The following is a 20,331-nucleotide window of genomic DNA, read 5'->3' as shown; positions in this document are numbered from 1 at the left end:
TAACGTCCTTTAGTGTAAACATGTCATCAGTCAGATTAGACAAAATTGAACAACCCAAGTAATAAACACACAAGCAGTACTTTAATAATACTTTTTATTTTTATAAACAATTTCTCCAGATGTATATATGTATGCGTGTGTGTGCGGGTGTGTGTGAGTGTGTGTGTGTGTGTGTGTGCGGGTGTGTGTGTGTGTGCGGGAGCGTGTGTGTGTGTGCGTGTGTGTGTGTGCGGGAGTGAGTGTGTGTGTGTGTGTGTGTGCGTGTGCGGAGTGTGTGTGTGCGTGTGTTCCAGCGTGTTCCAGTTGCTGCGTGTTAGTTCTCCAGGTCCGATTCCACCCGTGAGTTCGGAACCTAAAATAATAATAATAATAAAATTAACAAAAATCATGGGTTTAAAACCTTGATTCATTACTGACATATACTAATATTCTATAAAACTGAATCAACTGACTCGTTATCTATAGTCACTACATTCTAGGCTCAAAAAAGCACTTCACACGAAAGTGCCAGTATTGTCAGTAGCTCTGAAATTTCAATCAATGTAACCTTATGTAGGCTACTTGTTATTTGCCTGTCCACCTTATGTTTAATGTTTTTTCTACCCCCAAATATTGAAGGTAAAACCCTTGTCTGGACAGGTAATAACATATTTAAATAATATTTAATTAATAATTCGTTACATTTATATAGCGCTTTTCTAGACACTCAAAGCACTTTACATTGTAAAGGGGAGTGGGGAGGGGGTGATCTCCTCAACCACCACCAATTTAATTATATTTAATGATAATATAATTTTCTTCAGGGACATTACACCACTCAAGCAGCGCTTTTTGATCCTTAAAGTGTTGATGACAGGAGTGCTGCACTGCAGACTACAAGACTTCATGGACAGATCATCCATTGATAGAAAGTTTATGTGGATATGAAATCTGTTTTGTCCATATTCGCTTTTACTTTTTACATTTTCAAATGAGGGTGTTCTTATGTTTTTGTGGGTGTTTGGTACCTTTTGTATCCCTGTAATACCAAGCCCAATATATACCCACATAAATGAATTCAACACAGACAAAAATAAGTCATTTCCCATACAAATCACTTGTTGAGGATCCTATCATAGAAGGTGAACCCTTTAGAATTTGTATTCAGGGTATCTGCAGGATTTTTAAGCTGAAATTTAAGACCTGCACAAATGAAATACCATAAGCAGGGTAAGGCGATGTCTGTGGTAACATATTAAACTGTAAAATGACTGTAAAAAGCATAATTTACAGTTTCACAAAAACAAAACATTTTGTGAAATGATCTTCACATTTCAGCCAAACTGATGAAATTAGTTATTAATTTAATAAGTATATTAATTTAAACAATTATTATCAATCACCTATGCTAATTAACATAAATATACAACTGTCTTATTATGTGCAAACATGTTGGTGAATCATAACTACATTTAAAGTACTTGTACTTAATTAATGTGTAGTTAACACTGTTAAATTTACCCTTAACCGTAAACCAAACTCTAACCCCTAATCCTAAACCTTCCTTGGATATTTAATGTCAGTATATTGTAAATGTTAATGATATCACATCTAAAACTTACTGACAGTGTATAACAACTTCCTAAAATTTTACTTTTAATTTTTTTCTCCGCTTTGTTTCACTTGTGGTGTTCCTGGTTAAAAATGACAAGCCTACAGAAATAGCATATAAATCTCTCGTTATGCTATATTATCACCATTTGAATGATTGAAGGCCTCATTAATATGACTTTATGTACCTCTGTTTTTAAGTAAAAAAGCATTATTGGTACACAATTTTGTTAATATTCAGTAAAATATGGGTAGTGTGCATTAATATTTAAGCAGGAAGTTTGTTTTGAAAGGCTTTTATCTTGTAAATGGAACAAAGTCACATTTGTGGTGTTCCTGGTAAAAAAAAATAAATAAATAAATAAATTAAAGCATATTAGTGTGAAAACAGTATATTTCCCCCATATTTTACTGAGTATTAACAAGATTATCTACAAATAATGTTTATTTAACGGTTAAAATCTTCTCACCTGATTAATTGTTTTTGTTTTCTCACGATGTGGGGCATGCTTTAGAGTCATGGCAATCATCTCCTCCACACTCTGTGATTTGTGGTGTGGGTACACCTTACTGCAGGCACCTTCAAATAATAATTATTAGATCACAGTAATTAGAACTAGAACGCATATAGAAAGTACAATCTCTGAAGTATTAAAATTCAAATTTTCAAGACAGACTATTGCAACTCTGAATATTTAAATACTGAGAACACTTGAATTGTGAACAACAGTATGCATATGTAATCAAAGAGATTGTCACATTCCAGTGCACTTTTTGTAACCTTATGGACAGACAAGTTGTCATGAGTAAAGATTTGATGCTTACGTATTATCACGTCATTAATCAGAAGTTTCTGAAATGGTCTTTTCCTTTTCTCCCTTTGTAGCTGTACTCTGCCCATAGGGAATTTTCTCCAATTTTATGTAGCATTCTTCTTATGCCATCCCCCAAATTGCCTCCTCTCTGAAGACAAAGATATCGCATCTACAAACAATAACAACAATCAGTTATTAAAGCACAGTGCCGGTGTCCTGACATTTTATCCTACCTGTCAGATTTTCCTACCAGGACTTACTGTGCATGCGCAAAACAATGTTGCGTCTTTTTCTCATCTGAACAACAATATTTAATGTATCTGCATTACTGTATGGGTAGGTTTAGGGTTGGGGTAGGTGTAGACATTAATAAAACACAATCTAATAGGTAGAAAAAATTATTTATTGTTGGTTTCCGGTAGCTGTATCCCTTCTAGCCACAACCGCGAATATAACACATAATTACTGTATTTGCATTACTGTAAGGGTAGGTTTAGGGTTGTGGTAGGTGTAGACATTAATAAATCATAATTTGACAGGTAGCATTTTTCGTTGTTGAATTGTGCTACCTACTGTTTTAATGGGAGGTAGCAAAATCTGACAGGATAGCACAAATTGTCAGAACACCGGAAGTGCATAGCATAATGTAGAACAGCATAGTATATGTTTTAAGACATACAATTTTCTTGCGAAAGTCAACAACTTTCAGCATTTTACACAGGTCTTCCAATTCGTTCACTGTCTTGCAAGGCTCCTCTAGCACCTCAGTTAGGTCAGAGGCAGAGGCAGTGGCAGAGGTGCTTGGCTGGCTTGCTGATTGCTGGATTGCTTCAAGTGCTGTCTTTATATCAGCATGCATTTGATCAAGTTTTAAGTGTAGTCTCCTCTCCAAACCCTCAAATAACTTATAGATTTCTGTGAAAATATGTTGTCAAACATCAGTTACATTATGTCAATTACTAATAAAACACATAGCTGCAAGAAGCAATGGTAACACTTTTCAATAACAGTACATGAATAATAATGGACTAATACCTAAATTAAGTATTAATAATATTACTTGGCTTACTTTCAAATATTAGTTTATTATGAACTAATGATGTGTTAAGGCATGTACTATTCAGAAGATGGGTACACTGTAGTCATAAAGGGATGGACATGGTCAGCAACAATACTCAGGTAGGCTGTGGCATTTAAACGATGCTCAATTGGTACTAAGGGGCCCATCTCAGGACAGATCAGTCAACTTTTTTTCCTTTTTCCGTATCTGGACGGACTTGACCAAAGATGAAGATCTGGACGAACAGGTAGGGATACAGGTGTTGGGTGAGTAAGGTAAGTCCTTGGTAGCAACTTTACTTGAAACGAGACCAAAGTTTGAGTGGAGTGAAGGTGGCTTTGTACTGGTCTTGATTACGGTGTGACAGGTGTAGGGAATTAGACTCCAGGTGATGGTGATCATGGATTGTGAGCCAGGGAGGATTCTGTGAATTGGAGTCCTTAATGTGGTAAGGTGACTGAGCTAGTGACTGGCTGGCGATTGGGATGGTGACTGGGCTGGTGAATTTGTGACAGCATTTACCCCTCCCAAAAGGTGTGACCTTGCACCAAAACTGAACTCTGGTCAGAGGCTGAAGCTAACATTCGACTTTGGTTAGGGGCTGAAGCCAAAGCCATACTCTGTTTGAGGGCTAAAATGTGCTCTGGACTCTGGTCGGAGACTTGCACTAGATCTTGGTCAATGCCTGGGGCTTGTACTAGACTCTGGTCTGAGGCTGAAGCCTGTTTAGGACATTTGTCGGGGACTGAAGCCGGCACTTGACTCTGGTCAGGGGCTTGAGCCTTTATTGGAAGCTGGTCAGGGGCTGGAGCCTGCACTGGACTCTGGTCTGGAACAGATACCCTCTCTGGGCCAAACTCAGGATCAGAAGCCCTCTCTGGGCTAAACTCAGGGACTGGAGACCTCTCTGGGCCAGACTCGGGAACAGGAGCCTCTCTTGACTCTGGTCAGAGGCTAAAGCCTCAGTGAACTGTCTCTTCTTCCTCATCCCCCTCTTTTGGGCTGAGGTTACAGAGAATGCTGAAGCTGTCATAGGGCTGGATAGTGAAGCGGCCAGCAGGCTTGAGAGTGGTCTGGAGCTGTGCTCTGAGACAGGTGCATGGCCTGGATGGGATTCTATATATATACTGTGTGTGTATATATATATATATATATATATATATATATATATATATTAATTAGGGTGTAGCGGTTCATGACACAGTGGTGTCACGGTTTGGTACGTTTGGTCCGGGGGTAATTGGTTACGTCACAATGTTGGAAATATTTCTGTTTTAAACCATGAAGGTGATAATAATAATAGCATTTTCCTTTGTACCTTGAAACTGCTGATTTGTGGAACTGGAATGATGTGTCTCCGACTGGAATGTTGAAACAGAAGGAACTGTAAACACATCACAAAAAAACAAAACAAAACAAGAATATCCATTACAAAACTGTTGGCACAGACTAGCTGGCTATTCAGTTAGTTAACACATTTGATCTATGCCATGGATAACATGAAAATTAATTACCCACCTATTTTCTATAGCCACCTGAAGAACGTGTTATCAGCTAGAGTTTTTGTTTTCGAAAAGTCTCTGATTCTGTATTTATTGGTGTATTTATAAATCAAACTGTTTACTTAAGAGTCATACAGTTTTATACAAGGAATTATACAAGCTTCTGGAGCACCAGCACAATCAGGCATGCTTCGCTCTTTCACAGCACAAACTCCGTCTCCCCTGAGCATTATGGGAAATGCATTCTTAAAGCTGAACAATAAATAGCATTATATACTGTTTATGTTGCTATTACTGAAGACAATTAAAAATTCATGACTATTATTAATATTTATTTGTTCAGAAATAAAGTCAAACATTAATATTTTGAAATATTATTAAAATGTAAAATAACAGATTTCTATTTAATATATTTAAAATTGAACTTATTCCTGTGATGGCTAAAGCATTCTAATATGCAGCTTAAGAAACAATTATAATTATTATCAACAGTTAATGAACCCAAACTTCTAAACTATATAAAAATTATATTTTAAAAAATGGTCACACTTTATATTAGGTGGCCTTAACTACTATGTACTTACATCAAAAAATAAGTACAATGTACTAGTTATGTTCATACTATACTGCAAAACACTTTTGCTGCTATTGAGGTGGGATACGTGTAAGGTTAGGGACAGGTTTGGTGGTCTGGGTAGGTTTAAGGGTGGGTTAAGGTGTAAGGGATGGGTCAACAGTGTAATTATAAATGTAATTACAAAAATTAATTACAGATGTAATTACATATAGGTATTTTTAAAAATATAAGTACAATGCAAAAACATGCATGTACACAATAAGTGCATTGTACCAAATGATTAATTCAAATGTAAGTACATAGTAGTTAAGGTCACCTAATATAAAGTGGGACCAAAAAATTTACTCTGGGCAACATCAAACTAGATCCTTTTGATTTTTTCTCTTTGGCTGCAGCTCCTCATCTAACACAGGAAAATACTTGAGTAAAAATATATCACATCCATTAAAAACTAAAAACTAAAAAAAAAACATTGGCCTTACCTTCATCATCGTCCTCAGCTGAAAACAACAACAATAACAAAAGAGTAACAGTGATTATGCAAGCATTTGTGACATCTCTAAATGCATAATCCTTGTTTTTCTACTTACTCGCAGGTGCAGGTGCAGTTGCTGTTATTCTTGACCTTTTCTTTTGTTTAGTTCTCTTTGCATGTAAGCTGGTAATTTCATTTTCTGGGTCAAAGGAATAGTTTAGAAACAAATAATGTTGTATACTTCAGAAACACTAGATGCAAAAGTAGTCTTGCTTCTGTTTTGAATCATTCATTATCCTTTTAAAAACTTCACCTTGAGATGATTCACTGTTCTCATGAACTGCAAAACAAAATAATATTTATAGAAAACATGAATTTTGGCTTTCCCTGATTATTTTAACATAATTTAGTTTATGTGCATACTTACACCTTCCAGCCTGTTTTGCACATCTTTGTTGGCTGAGCCAAACCTCTTCTTCTGCAAGAAATAAAAGTTAATATTAATACTACCTATCATAATAAATTAGCAAGGAAGCTTGAGATTTTTATTACAGCAGCTATTAATACCTCTAAATCGTCTTGGAGGAATGACTTTTCTCCCCCCATTTCCATCAGAGTCCTCAACATGTGATGTTTCCTGGGCTTTTCTTGCCCGGAATCTTGCCATATCATAACTATCTGCTCACAAAGAAATGCAACTTATTATAGAAATCTTAAATTTTTTTTATTTAGCTTAAAGAGAATGTATGGATTATTTTGCATATTTCACCTGTGTCAGAAAATATTCGGACGGCATATTTAGTCCACAGCTGCTTGTCTGGCATGGCACATTTTTGGCCAAGAAACCAGCATTTGAGTGAGGCCAATAGCAATACAACACCTATCAGACATTTAACAAATGCATTTGTTTTCATATATGTATTCATATATCATAATATTTTTCATATTATTATTATTATTATTATTATCATCTTACCTCTTCATTCCACTCCAACCATCTAGATGGTGCCACCTCAACTTCATTGTGCTCAATAAAATGGATCACAACATAACACAGATAATCCTGTTTGAAAAACAGAAAAAAAGTTGAATTGCTGAAATGTAATTTGAAATGTAGTAATTAACTGCTAATAGATGGCCATAGGTCCCTTGTGCTAACCTTGTGATTAAATCACACATTTGTCATTTTGTTATTGTCCATGCTCCTTTTCTTCCTGTAGGATCCAGCTAGCTCAGATTTGATGTTACATAATTTCAGTTTTATGGTATAAAAAGTTCTTCTCCAGACAGGCTTACGTATTGTGATGCAATTGTTGATTTGGTTATAATTCGTCATGTCTGTAAATGTAATTAATTAATAACTATGCACATCTTCTCAGAGCCTACAGTGTATGAAGGATGGACACCACAATTCTGATTCCATGGTGTTCCTCCACCATGAATGCCCTCCTTTCAAGTGCCTTTCTGTCAAGGTGTTGCATTTGTGAGTGCCTAACGTTAGCAGCATATGTCCCGTAAACACGGGAATCACATGGTGTCATCAGAAATGGCTGTAAATGGTTGAACACTCGGCATAACACTGTGTTGTCCCCTTCTTCTGAAACCACCTCACAACATTCTTCAGAGCTTAAAACAAACACATTGTTCGGGCCTTTCAGTGACAGTGCTTTTTCTTTGTTTCCTAGCTTCAACTTTGATGTTTCCTCCAGACGATTTGCTATTTGAGTTAAGACATTTTTTCCAGAGCGGACCATTTTCTTAATCTGATGAAGATAGCTTTCAAACTTAAATGCACTGCAGTTGTCAAGGCAGCCAAAGTTTTGAGCATCTTCTGAAAGGTGCAGCAATGAATGGACGTTGTACACTAAAAATGTCTCCCCATACAGCTCCCGTCCTTTCTCCACGAAGTATTTCAGTATTTGGCTGGCATAAGGCCCTTGTTCTTTTGTAAGTTCTGGGTTCACTAAAATGCACAGAGCAGTACTGAAACACAAGAAGTGTTCATACAGGTGATCTTGTAGTGCTCCCTTCAGAACAATCTTCCCTGTGTATAAAGCAAACTGTCTGAACTCTGTTGCTTTCCAACGTTCAATTTCTTGCAACCCCCTTGGCTTTCTGGCAAAGCAGTCAGGAATCGATTTCTTCAGTGTCACCAGCCTCTCGCTTACACGGGCCACATCTCCTGATGACATCCGGTACTCTGACCTACCTCTTGTCCACAATAGCAGCATCTTTTTCATGACCCCAAGACAGCTTTGATGCATATAGTCTATGGGGAACGATTTGACCATGTCAATTGGGAGGACAGAACAAGGTGAAATCTTCTCCTCATGATGGTGTTCTGGTTGCTGGCACTCCCTGAATGATTGGTCTGTCCTCAAGGTCAGATTGTCAACTTCAGGATAGGTCATCCGACCCTCCCAGGATCCCCTCTGGTTGCATCTGTCACATCCATAGTAACCAGAGAACTGTTTCACACACTTGACCATGGCTTTGGCTGGAGCATCACAGGTAACACATCTTAGTTGGATGTTCAAACACTTGCCTTTCCAGGTCAGACCATTCTGCATTAGTTCTGCCAGTTCCTGAACAGTGTCACTGACAAAGTCTGGTGTTTTGGGTTTGGATGCAGCAGTGGAGAGGCAGAGGGGGAAGATGCATGCTGGTGTTAAGTTAATGGAACAAAGAACTGGCCAGAGGGATAGGTTTGAACTTTTAAATAATGGCAGTCCATCAATGTTTAAAGATAGGTCAAGTGACTGCAGATGCTCTGTTAGAGCTGTGGGATATTTGCTCAGGTGTTTTGAGAGCTGATCTGATACGGTCAGTTTTATTATGTCAACACCATCTCTGGTGTTAACTTCATATTTATTGACCTGTCAAAGAGAGTTCTTGCAGTTTGTGGGAGGTCTGCATGTCCATGTCTTTTGAGGATGGTTAGGAGAGCATCAATGGCATTGTGTTTTACATGAAACATGCTGGCCCATTCTGAAAGTTCTTCCTTAAGCATGGGTGTCATATCTTCTTCGCTTTCAGAACTTGTCAGGGCTGTGTCAGACACCATGTTGATGTCCTCCTCCTCAATGGGCTGGTTGAGGCTAAAGCCCTCACTTCCAGCAGTACTGCCCACCTCAAACAAGGTGTTGCTTTCTCTGGTGGCTGCAATCTTTCGTGCCCTAGACACTTTTGCCCAGACTTTGTCATATTGCCTTTTACGGTCTTTGGATGTCATCCAGCTACTGTACTGGTGTCTCTGTCAAAAAGTTAAACACTTATTTTCCAATAAATGACTACTGCATCCTTTTCTTTAAAGCTGCAGTCCGTAAGTTTTGCATCTTTGTCGCCATCTCTGTTTGTAAACCTGGAATTGCAGCTGCTTGCGGAATTATCTTGGATGCTTCCACATAGACCGCGAACATGAGTAAGTGTCCGACTTGACGTCTTCATCTTGATGTCTTTTAATTACGCCCTGACTGCAAGTGGCTACTCGCCAGCCGGTGGCAGGCTAGTTCATCTCGAACAAGCCTAATAACTAGAGCGCATTAGCATCAGTGGTTCACGGCTCAATCGCGAGTTACTGTCATTACCATTAGTTACTACAGCCAACAGTTTGCTAGCCAGCTATGCCTAAATACCTGGTTGCGATCATTTACAAAACAGCTCGGTCTCCTTATTAAAATAAGCTGCTAGAGGAAGACAGTTGAGAGAGACGGCAGCTTTTCTGCGAGTGGGCGTGGTTAATAACACATATATTATATATATAGGGGTCAAAATAGAACTTTAATAAAATATAAAAGTAAATCAATAAATTGTAATTAAATTTTATTATTTACAAATTACAATTGTAGCTCTAAACAGTTACCCATGGCTATGATTTTATTAATACAGTTGCCTGATTTTATGGTCTCAAGCATTCAGAAATCATACAATTTAATACAATAAAACCATGGTTAATTTTTGTAAGAGTTGTGATGTTCACATGTTTGAAGAAATTAGAGGCTGTGTCATCTCACAAAAAGGTGGCCACAAATTAAAGATTAAGTGGATATCTGAATTAAATGTTTGGTCAGTAGGGATTAAACAAAGATTTGATTGTCCTAAGTGTAATAACAGAAATTAGGCCTTTGGCTCCCTTGGCAGGCATTTGTAATAACATGGTAATGTACATAAATTGTTTATTTTGTATTAAATTATGTATTTTAACAGTGTTATTCAGTGAAACCATATTATTAATTATTGCCTCATTGTTTTTATGTAATGCATTTAAAGTCATGTAATTTAATTTCATTCACATGTGTTTCATAAACACATAATCCTTTCTAGATTACAATCCACCATCAAAACGATACTTTTAATTATTCTAGCTGCTGTGAGAAAAGGTTAAAGGCTAAATGATCCGCCACCTGCAGGATCCTCACATGTGACAGCCTAGTAGCCGGGACAACTTCTTTGTTTACAGACGTGACGTAATGACGCAGTGCCATGCTCGAATTTCCTGTGAAAACCTACCCGTACCACTCAAATTAGAAAACACTATTATAAGCTAAACGCTGTGAATCGGGATAAAGTAAAGCAATAGTTTTGAACACTGGCTGGTTATGTACTTGCTCAAATATTGATTTCGGATCATTTTTAACCCAAAAAAGTTACGGACTGCAGCTTCAAGTATAAAAATAGTTCCTGCTTTTTGTCACACTATTGCAATAAATTGATGTGTTCTATACCCATTATCAAACGTATAATTGTACTTACCTTTTTGGAGGACATAACTGCTAGATGGTCTAAAAAAAAACAAATAAACAAAAGTTAGTGATACACATCTATAGTAGTGGCAAAATAAACTACTGCTGAATTAGTCGGTTCATTAGCATTTTAAATTAAATTAGTATTATTTAAATAACAAAAAATGTATGTGATGCTTTGCAAAATATGCAAGACAAATGCAAATTTCAAGTCACAATAGTGAATGGCACCTTAAGGTGAAGTCTCTAAAGATAATACGAATGATCACCACTGAACATATTTACTTTACTTAGTTTTGTTGTCATCATAGCATTATGCTTTAAATGCCCATTAACTTGTGGGCATTTGTGGGGAATGTGATAATAAACTGTGGCAAAAGGATCATTTTGTGGAGGTAACAATATCTTTATGTCATGGCCAAGTGTGTAGTCATGGCTTCAAGATCCTACATTGGGAAAACAATATCCTTTTCTCATGGCCATACATAAACAAACCTGCTTGACCATAGCAACCTGGGATTTTCAGAAATGGATATTAATAAATACATTAAACTCTAAGACTGATGATACGCGGGCATCTTAGTTACCAACTACCATGCGGGCATCTTTTTGAGCAATGTTGCCGTCAGCGGGCAAACAGGTGAGACAAAGGGCCACGACCAATCTAAAATATCTCATAAATAGAAATATAAATATAAAAGTAAATCAATAAATTGTAATTAAATTTTATTATTTACAAATTACAATTGTAGCTCTAAACAGTTACCCATGGCTATGATTTTATTAATACAGTTGCCTGATTTTATGGTCTCAAGCATTCAGAAATCATACAATATAATACAATAAAACCATGGTTAATTTTTGTAAGAGTTGTGATGTTCACATGTTTGAAGAAATTAGAGGCTGTGTCATCTCACAAAAAGGTGGCCACAAATTAAAGATTAAGTGGATATCTGAATTAAATGTTTGGTCAGTAGGGATTAAACAAAGATTTGATTGTCCTAAGTGTAATAACAGAAATTAGGCCTTTGGCTCCCTTGGCAGGCATTTGTAATAACATGGTAATGTACATAAATTGTTTATTTTGTATTAAATTATGTATTTTAACAGTGTTATTCAGTGAAACCATATTATTAATTATTGCCTCATTGTTTTTATGTAATGCATTTAAAGTCATGTAATTTAATTTCATTCACATGTGTTTCATAAACACATAATCCTTTCTAGATTACAATCCACCATCAAAACGATACTTTTAATTATTCTAGCTGCTGTGAGAAAAGGTTAAAGGCTAAATGATCCGCCACCTGCAGGATCCTCACATGTGACAGCCTAGTAGCCGGGACAACTTCTTTGTTTACAGACGTGACGTAATGACGCAGTGCCATGCTCGAATTTCCTGTGAAAACCTACCCGTACCACTCAAATTAGAAAACACTATTATAAGCTAAACGCTGTGAATCGGGATAAAGTAAAGCAATAGTTTTGAACACTGGCTGGTTATGTACTTGCTCAAATATTGATTTCGGATCATTTTTAACCCAAAAAAGTTACGGACTGCAGCTTCAAGTATAAAAATAGTTCCTGCTTTTTGTCACACTATTGCAATAAATTGATGTGTTCTATACCCATTATCAAACGTATAATTGTACTTACCTTTTTGGAGGACATAACTGCTAGATGGTCTAAAAAAACAAATAAACAAAAGTTAGTGATACACATCTATAGTAGTGGCAAAATAAACTACTGCTGAATTAGTCGGTTCATTAGCATTTTAAATTAAATTAGTATTATTTAAATAACAAAAAAAATGTATGTGATGCTTTGCAAAATATGCAAGACAAATGCAAATTTCAAGTCACAATAGTGAATGGCACCTTAAGGTGAAGTCTCTAAAGATAATACAATGATCACCACTGAACATATTTACTTTACTTAGTTTTGTTGTCATCATAGCATTATGCTTTAAATGCCCATTAACTTGTGGGCATTTGTGGGGAATGTGATAATAAACTGTGGCAAAAGGATCATTTTGTGGAGGTAACAATATCTTTATGTCATGGCCAAGTGTGTAGTCATGGCTTCAAGATCCTACATTGGGAAAACAATATCCTTTTCTCATGGCCATACATAAACAAACCTGCTTGACCATAGCAACCTGGGATTTTCAGAAATGGATATTAATAAATACATTAAACTCTAAGACTGATGATACGCGGGGCATCTTAGTTACCAACTACCATGCGGGGCATCTTTTTGAGCAATGTTGCCGTCAACGGGCAAACAGGTGAGACAAAGGGCCACGACCAATCTAAAATATCTCATAAATAGAAATATAAATATAAAAGTTTATATATATATATCTTTAAATCTAAAATATCCTAAACAATATTAACTAAACCAAACATGATCCTTCCTGCTCACCATGTAAGCATAATGGAACTGCTAAAATGCAGTCTAAACTTATATGCAATTATATCAATAACTTTATTGATTTTTTTCAATTTCAATCATCTGAAAACAAAAATACTTTTTTAGTTGTTGACAAGAAAATAACTTAATTTAAGTCAGAAAATAATAAACAAAGGTTGTGCATAAACCAGATAGCTATGTTTTAAAAACTAAAAAAATAAAACAGAGGTACAATGCAGATGATGACAACATGAATAATAATAATAATAATAAAACTGACTTCATAAAATGACTGGATATTTCAATATTGAATATTACATATCTCTTTATTGACTGACATGTGCAGAAGGTTTTAAAGAATCATTGCAGAAAAATGTATCTTTGACAAATGAACAGTTTATGAACATGTCAAATCTGAACTGGTGGTACAACTATGCCTTCAATGTCTTTATTAAGAAATAAAAGACTCTGACTTGCTGCATGATGTAACTTTAATTGATATACTGTAAGCCCAAATACTGAGAAGGTGTCTGACAGTCAGTCAAAACATATACTTACAAAGCCAAAGACGCTCTGTGTTGGGGTTAGTAGCTGCTGTTGACACAAGCAAAAGAAATCAGAAGAAGAAACATCACTGAATATGTTGTGTGTCTGTAAATTAAAATGTGCCCATTGTTCATCAATGATTATTAACTATAATCAGTGTGTTATGAGCATGGCAAATCACAGATGTAGGATGCTTGATTGGTTATTACGACAATTATCCAATTAATGTCTTAAGACATTACGGATGACTAACTTGCTGCATGATGTTGATATAAACACAAATGCTAAGAAGATGTCTGACAGTCAGTCAAAGCATACTTACAAAGCCAAAGACGCTCTGTGTTGTGGCTCTTAAAAGAGCCTTTGGGGTGTATGTAGCTGCTGCTGACACACAAGCAAAATATATCCAAAGAAAAACATCACTGAATATGGCGAGTTGTGTCTGTTCAAATTAAAATGTGCCCATTGTCCATCCATGATCATTGATTAATCAGTATGTTATAAACATGGCAAAACACATGCAGTATGCTTGATTGTTTATTACAAAACTATCCCATTAATGTCTTTATTAAGCCATTACTGATTACTTTAACTTGCTGCATGATGTAACATAAATTGACCTAAACCCAAATAATGAGAAGGTGTCTGAAAGGCAGTCAAACCATATACTTACAAAGCCAAAGACAAAGAAGATGTGGCTCTTAAAAGAGCCGTTAGTGTATAGGTGCTGCTGACACAAGCAAAAGAGAAAGAAAGAAACATCACTGAATATGTGAGATATTGCAAATGTCTGAAGAATTAAAATGGATTCAGTTTCCATCAATCATTATTGATTACTCAGTGTTATGAACATGGCAAATCACAGATGTAGAGAATGACTGCTGGATTAATCACTTACAACAATCAGATGGTAATCAAAACTAGAAAAAAAAGAAAAACAAATCATTATTTTCATTGTATAATTTCGCAAAGCTCTAATAAAGCTATTATACATATACATCAAACATTGTCAGCTGTCAGTAATAACAATTTTACAAGCAATTACAAGCAATAACAAATGTTTTTCAGATATGTCTAACAATATTCTGGCACACTGAATAATCAAATGTAAAATGCCAGCCTTGATTGAGTTCATTAAAGATTAATCCTTGTTAAAGCTGGTTACCTGTGCATCTCAGAATTGAGTTCAAAATTCTTCTCTGTGTTTATAAATCTATAAATAATCTGGCACCGAGCTACCTATCCGATCAACTTCATCCATACAATCCGACTGGAAATCTGAGGTCTGGTGATCAAAGACTTCTCTCTGTCCCCAGATCACGGTTAAAGCATAGAGGGGATAGAGCATTTGCAGTTGCTGGCCCTAGGCTGTGGAACAGCCTTCCAGCCTATATCAGATCGGCACAGTCTTTAACTGTTTTTAAATCTTCTCTTAAAACCTATTTATTTTCTTTGGCTTTTAATTCACTGTGAGTTTATGGTATGAATCTGTGGGTTGTCCTGTGTTTTTATGTCTTTATCTGTTCAGCACTTTGGTCAGCCGTGCTTGCTGTTTTTAAATGTGCTATATAAATAAAGCAAACTTGAAACTTGAACTTAAAGCTACACAATTGATCCAGAGATGTGAGGGACTTTCTCTTTAAGTAATGATTGTCATTTGACAAACCTTCGTGTCGATAGGCAGTCCTTAATTGTTACAAAATCACATGGGTGGCTGATGTTATTATTGAGCTCTCATCTTTGATACACATGCTCGCTCTCTCTCTCTCTCGTTATGCAGCGCGCGTGTGAGAGAGCGGCAGCTCGCGCTATTAACGGTCGCAATTATTTCCAAAGATAATTTTAATAGTATTAGTATTAAATAATTCCTTTTTAGATGAAGTTAACATGATAGACGTGATTTTGAAACAAGTGCTTCTCTCAATCTGAGCACATTTGCTCAAATGTCCAAATGAGCGCAAATGACACAGGCTATTTAACGGCTTTTAAGGAAATAGGAAAAAGACGGAAAACCATTGTTTGTGTCAACAAAGGTGGTACATTTACTGGAAAAGGCAGGCTACCTCAACCTTTTCACATTTTAACGAGTTCGTATGAGAAAACGTCTGTTATTTTTGTGTTAAAATTGCTTTACCTGAGAAAACGAACTTTTCCTCACATATGTCCTATAATTATTTTATTATTAACTTTCGTCATATTTTGAAATATAATTGACATTTGTAGCCTAGTTTTACGTGTAATATAAATAAATTGTGTGTGTGTGTGGGGGGATTACCTCACAGTCCAAAAAGGCGCAGTGGCGATCCAGTCAGAAGTGACGTCCGCAATGCGCGCGCCGGGCATTGACTGCAGCTTATATGCCCTCTGCCAGGTTCTTTCGCGGGCTTGGCACGCGAGTGACAATTTAAATCTTGTGATGGACAGATGTCCAAATACATTTTCTCGATTTTTAAAAAAAATAAATATATATATTTATTTATGTATACTTAATCATGCCTTGCATTACAGTACACTGTAAAAAATGATTGTGATTTTAACAGTAAAAAACTGTAAAATACCACAGTAATAACCTGTTAAATGATTAAGAGTAAGTTTCCTTACTATATACAGTGAATAACTGTAATAGATCTAACCTTTGTTTTCGAGAAAGTAGCCTCAGAGTCGACACTCATAGACTGTGTCTGAAACCACTCCCTACACCCTCATTCACTAGTCCTACATTACTTCACTATATAGTCCACTAGACAGAGTGATTGAGAACATATGAGTGAATTCAGACACTGATGAACACCTGCTGTTAACAAACACAATCACTGAAGGAAAGAACAAGAAACAAAACTACAACTGACATACAGCCACAGCCTTAAATGAAATCAACTGAAATAAAACAGCAGAGGATGATTAAACAACTCCACAAACAGCATTACCAGCTCCACTTGTGACTAACCAGTTTGACTTCATTTCTGTCATATATCTATGAATTAACAGAGGTTTATATTTTATTTCAAATGTTTTGTTTGACCTCACCATCTTGGTGATCGGTGTTTGCTTTAGTGCTCTTGACCCTTGACTCTTTAAAATTAGTTTTTTTTTGGCTGTTGTAACTGTGTTTGTAGAGCACATTTATTATGACAAGAAAAGCCAAGAGAAATTGTAGTTAAGTAGTTTTGGTTAAAACTTAAACGCGGTGGTCATCGTCAGTTAGTGTCAAACAATATGGGTGATTTGTAATTATTTTCACATTGTTTATGGTAGTAATATTACTCTACAAATTAAGCTGACAAACCATGAAAAAAAATTAAAACCTTTTATTCACAAAACCTTCAGAGTTACAGCACCATTTAGAAACACAGACATCAGGAATCAGCACATGAACCTCAACAATGGTGACTATTAATAATAAAAAAAACAATTCATGCAGCAAAGCATGCTGGGTGCCAGTACAAAACTCCCAGCATGCACTGCAGCATGAATAAATTATGCAGCTGAATGTTCTTAATATTTTCTTTATTTGCTTTTATTTTGGTGTTGTTTTTGTTGTTACTTTTCAGTAGACTGTTTTGTGATGTTCAGAGTTGAACCGTTTTAAAAAAAATTTATATCATTTTTGATTGTCACCAATTTTGAGATTCATATGCCGATTGCTGATGTCTGTGTGTGTTTAAGTTCTGCCATAGTTCAGTACATTCATTTGTGCATATTCTGGTTAGAGCTGTTTCACAACATTTGATTGCTGTAGTATCAGTGGAGCAATTAACATATTACATGTTTAATAAGAGACTTAACATGGGATAATCAATTAATTAAACTAGATCATGTTGGTTTTGACATCACAAAAATCAGTCTCCAGATGATGATAGATTTGTTTGGTGTTTGCTTTAAAAACTGTGCTTAATAAACACAGCTAATTAAAAGCAAGCAAACAAAACCAATGTTAAAGAGTCACGATTCAAGATCCCAACTAAAGCACCCACTGATCGCCAATATGGTGACTTCAAATGAAAGTACAACAACTAAAATCTCAATAAGAGCTTTTGTACACATATGACATAAATAAAGTAAAAGTGGTTAGTAATAAGATGCTGGTGTGGAGTTGTTTAATCACCCTCTTCTGAAATCTTGAGAGATTTCATGTGTTTTATTTCAGTTGATTTCATCTTGGCTTTAGCTGTAAGTTTTGTTTCTCTGCTCTTGTTTCTCATTCCTTCAATGATTCTACTTGTTAACAGCAGGTGTTCATCAATAAAGCTCAATCCTAATTTAATTAGTCACTTAATTCTCTCATTAATTCATCACTGCTTCAGTGTTACTTCAACACTCTGTAGTGTGGACACATAGAAGTGCTCTTTAAAACTGAGGATTTTGCTGTGGGATTAAAGGGGTTAAATGTGTGAGATGACAAAACATACTGTGAAACGTAATTTTAACAGAAATATACCATGAATTTAATTTACGGAAGCAAACTGAAAAAAACAGTAGATTACTGGCAACCACAGCTGCCGGTATTTCACCGTAAAATCAAGACAAAAAACAGCAAAATACTGTAAAACCTAACAGTCAACTTCCTGTTGTGTTTTGTGGGTCACCATTGTGCTGGAGAGTAGAGCCTGTGTTTAAGTCAAGGACGGACAGAGAGACACTGATGTTATGCTGCATGTTGCTTTATTTAAAGGCAGTAACTGTGTAGTTACTGATGTAATGAGAACGTTTTTGCTAGTTTTGATCATGTATGTGTGCTGCTGTTATTTGCAAGAGATTTGAATTGATGACTTTGCATAAATCAGTAAGATTTTCTTCATGGACTTAAACAAAATAGTTCTCAATACTCTCATACTCACATTACATAAACATTATAAATATTAGTCTATAAACAAATGGCAGTTGGATAATTTAAGCGTAGTCGGTTTCTGCAAATAAAATGAGTTAACTAAAAGGTTTGTGTATTAACATTGTATCAGTTAATGAGATACGGTTTTTCACTGTAAATTTAAACAGTTCTGTAAATCCTAAAATTTAGCTACCGTATTTTTCACGGTAAAATTCTGGCAACCACAGCTGCCGGTATTTTTCCGTAAATTTAACAGATTTTTTTTTACAGTGTACCCTGTCATCAAATGACAAATATAAAATAAAATAAAATTGAGGTGGCACTTTTTATCCCACATTCGGGTAAGGGCTCAGCCCCATTAGACAAAAGGCTCCCATTATTGATACCAATACTTTGTTTGCATAATATCGAAGTTAAAACTTCAACACAGTCACTTAAGTAGGGTTTGCAGCATATTCTGTTTATTTTAATAATTTCTTTTTAAATTAATTATGCAGTGCAATTAAATTGAAAAATATATTATCATATTAACAATACAGTTTTAAATAATAATAATAAAAAAAAATCTGAAAGCGTCAAACTGCTTGATTAGATCTCATAATTTACTGTTTTGCTTTGACTTTGAAGACTGTTTCAATGTCTAAATAGGCTATGGTCGACTGGATCATTTTGCAAAAAAAAAAATATATAAATAAATATAAAAATAAATAAATGGAACAAATAAACAATGCTTTAAGTTTTTCAGATAACAATATTCAGGTAAACTGAATAATCAAATGTAAAATAACAGCATATATCCTTGATTGCCTTTGTTAAAGATTAATCCTTGTACAAAATTGATTCAGTCAAGAGATATAAGGGACTTTCTCTTTGTCTTTTGTCACCTGCAGGATTGCAAATGACAAACCTTAGTGTCAATGGGCCATATAGGCAGTCCTTGTCGAGCCCTGCATTATTATTAATATTTTTATTATTGTTGTTATTACAACATGTGGGTGGCTGATTTCATTATAGAGCTACCATTGATACATATGCTCTCTCTCTCTCAATTCAATTCAATTCAATTCAAGTGAGCTTCATGGCATGACTTGCACAGTATTGCCAAAGCATTGACCATTGCTTGAACAAATGATTATATAATACATAAAAACAAGATCTAGAAATCAGTAAACATAATTAAATGCCAGCGAACGTTGCAAAGCGGACGTACTGCGGACCTATACTGACGTTCGAACGTCCGGGACGTCCCTGTTTGCTGGGAAAGCACCTATCAGAAATGAGTTTAACAATTGACAAACTTCTTTCGAAGTGCTGCCTGTATGACCTATATGATTTTATAAATGACAACAATCTCCTTTTAGAGTGCAATGAGAACTAAATGAAACACCTGAGTTAACTATGAATTAATTTTGGTACAACTGACGATCTCAATTTAGAGAGAAAAACATAAAATAACCAAATAAAGACCTGATTTACTGTAAACAATCTATCTTGAGTGCAAACCAAGAGAAACTATAACATTGACAAGGCAATAGTACACTGTGTTCTGCTTAAGACAGTAACAATGAATCACATTCTCTGAATTACAACATTAGCAAATTAAATGGTCATCACTGATATTCAAAACTTTCATATATGCTAACGACTCGCTAGACGTTAGTTAATAGCTTCAGAGGAGATCGTTAAAATAAACACTTCAAAGACTTTCAAAGTTGACCACATAGCATGAAATTAAAACGGTACCTTGTGCCCTTCATCACCCAGGAGCTAAGATATAGGGAGAA

At 35.6% G+C, this 20,331-nt stretch overlaps 2 protein-coding genes across 4 annotated transcripts; both read right to left on the bottom strand.

Annotated features, from left to right (window-relative positions):
* Positions 1–270: 270 nt before the first annotated feature.
* On the bottom strand, positions 271–7,057 carry LOC131527264 (uncharacterized). 3 transcript variants are annotated; one of them, XM_058756246.1, is made up of 12 exons: positions 6,996–7,057; positions 6,789–6,899; positions 6,587–6,697; positions 6,447–6,497; positions 6,333–6,359; positions 6,135–6,218; positions 6,027–6,044; positions 4,784–4,849; positions 3,085–3,320; positions 2,416–2,574; positions 2,061–2,170; positions 271–352 (listed from the first exon to the last, which is right to left on the bottom strand). In XM_058756246.1, exons 2-10 carry the CDS (start codon positions 6,841–6,843, stop codon positions 2,434–2,436), a joined length of 789 nt encoding a protein of 262 aa, XP_058612229.1. In that variant the 5' UTR covers positions 6,844–6,899; positions 6,996–7,057; the 3' UTR covers positions 271–352; positions 2,061–2,170; positions 2,416–2,433. The 3 variants fall into 3 exon arrangements, with proteins under 3 accessions (XP_058612229.1, XP_058612231.1, XP_058612230.1); XM_058756248.1 differs by lacking the exon at positions 3,085–3,320; XM_058756247.1 differs by lacking the exon at positions 6,027–6,044.
* Positions 7,058–8,852: 1,795 nt separating this feature from the next.
* LOC131526611 (uncharacterized) lies at positions 8,853–20,331 on the bottom strand. Its single transcript, XM_058754959.1, has 6 exons — positions 20,291–20,331; positions 14,393–14,449; positions 14,042–14,100; positions 13,732–13,767; positions 10,772–10,800; positions 8,853–9,272 (listed from the first exon to the last, which is right to left on the bottom strand). Exons 1-6 carry the CDS (start codon positions 20,302–20,304, stop codon positions 8,853–8,855), a joined length of 615 nt encoding a protein of 204 aa, XP_058610942.1. The 5' UTR covers positions 20,305–20,331.

The sequence above is a fragment of the Onychostoma macrolepis genome, chromosome 20 (assembly GCF_012432095.1).
Source record: "Onychostoma macrolepis isolate SWU-2019 chromosome 20, ASM1243209v1, whole genome shotgun sequence".
Taxonomy (NCBI): domain Eukaryota; kingdom Metazoa; phylum Chordata; class Actinopteri; order Cypriniformes; family Cyprinidae; genus Onychostoma; species Onychostoma macrolepis.
Note: the sequence above shows the minus strand (reverse complement) of the source record. Positions and strands in the feature narration are given on the sequence as shown.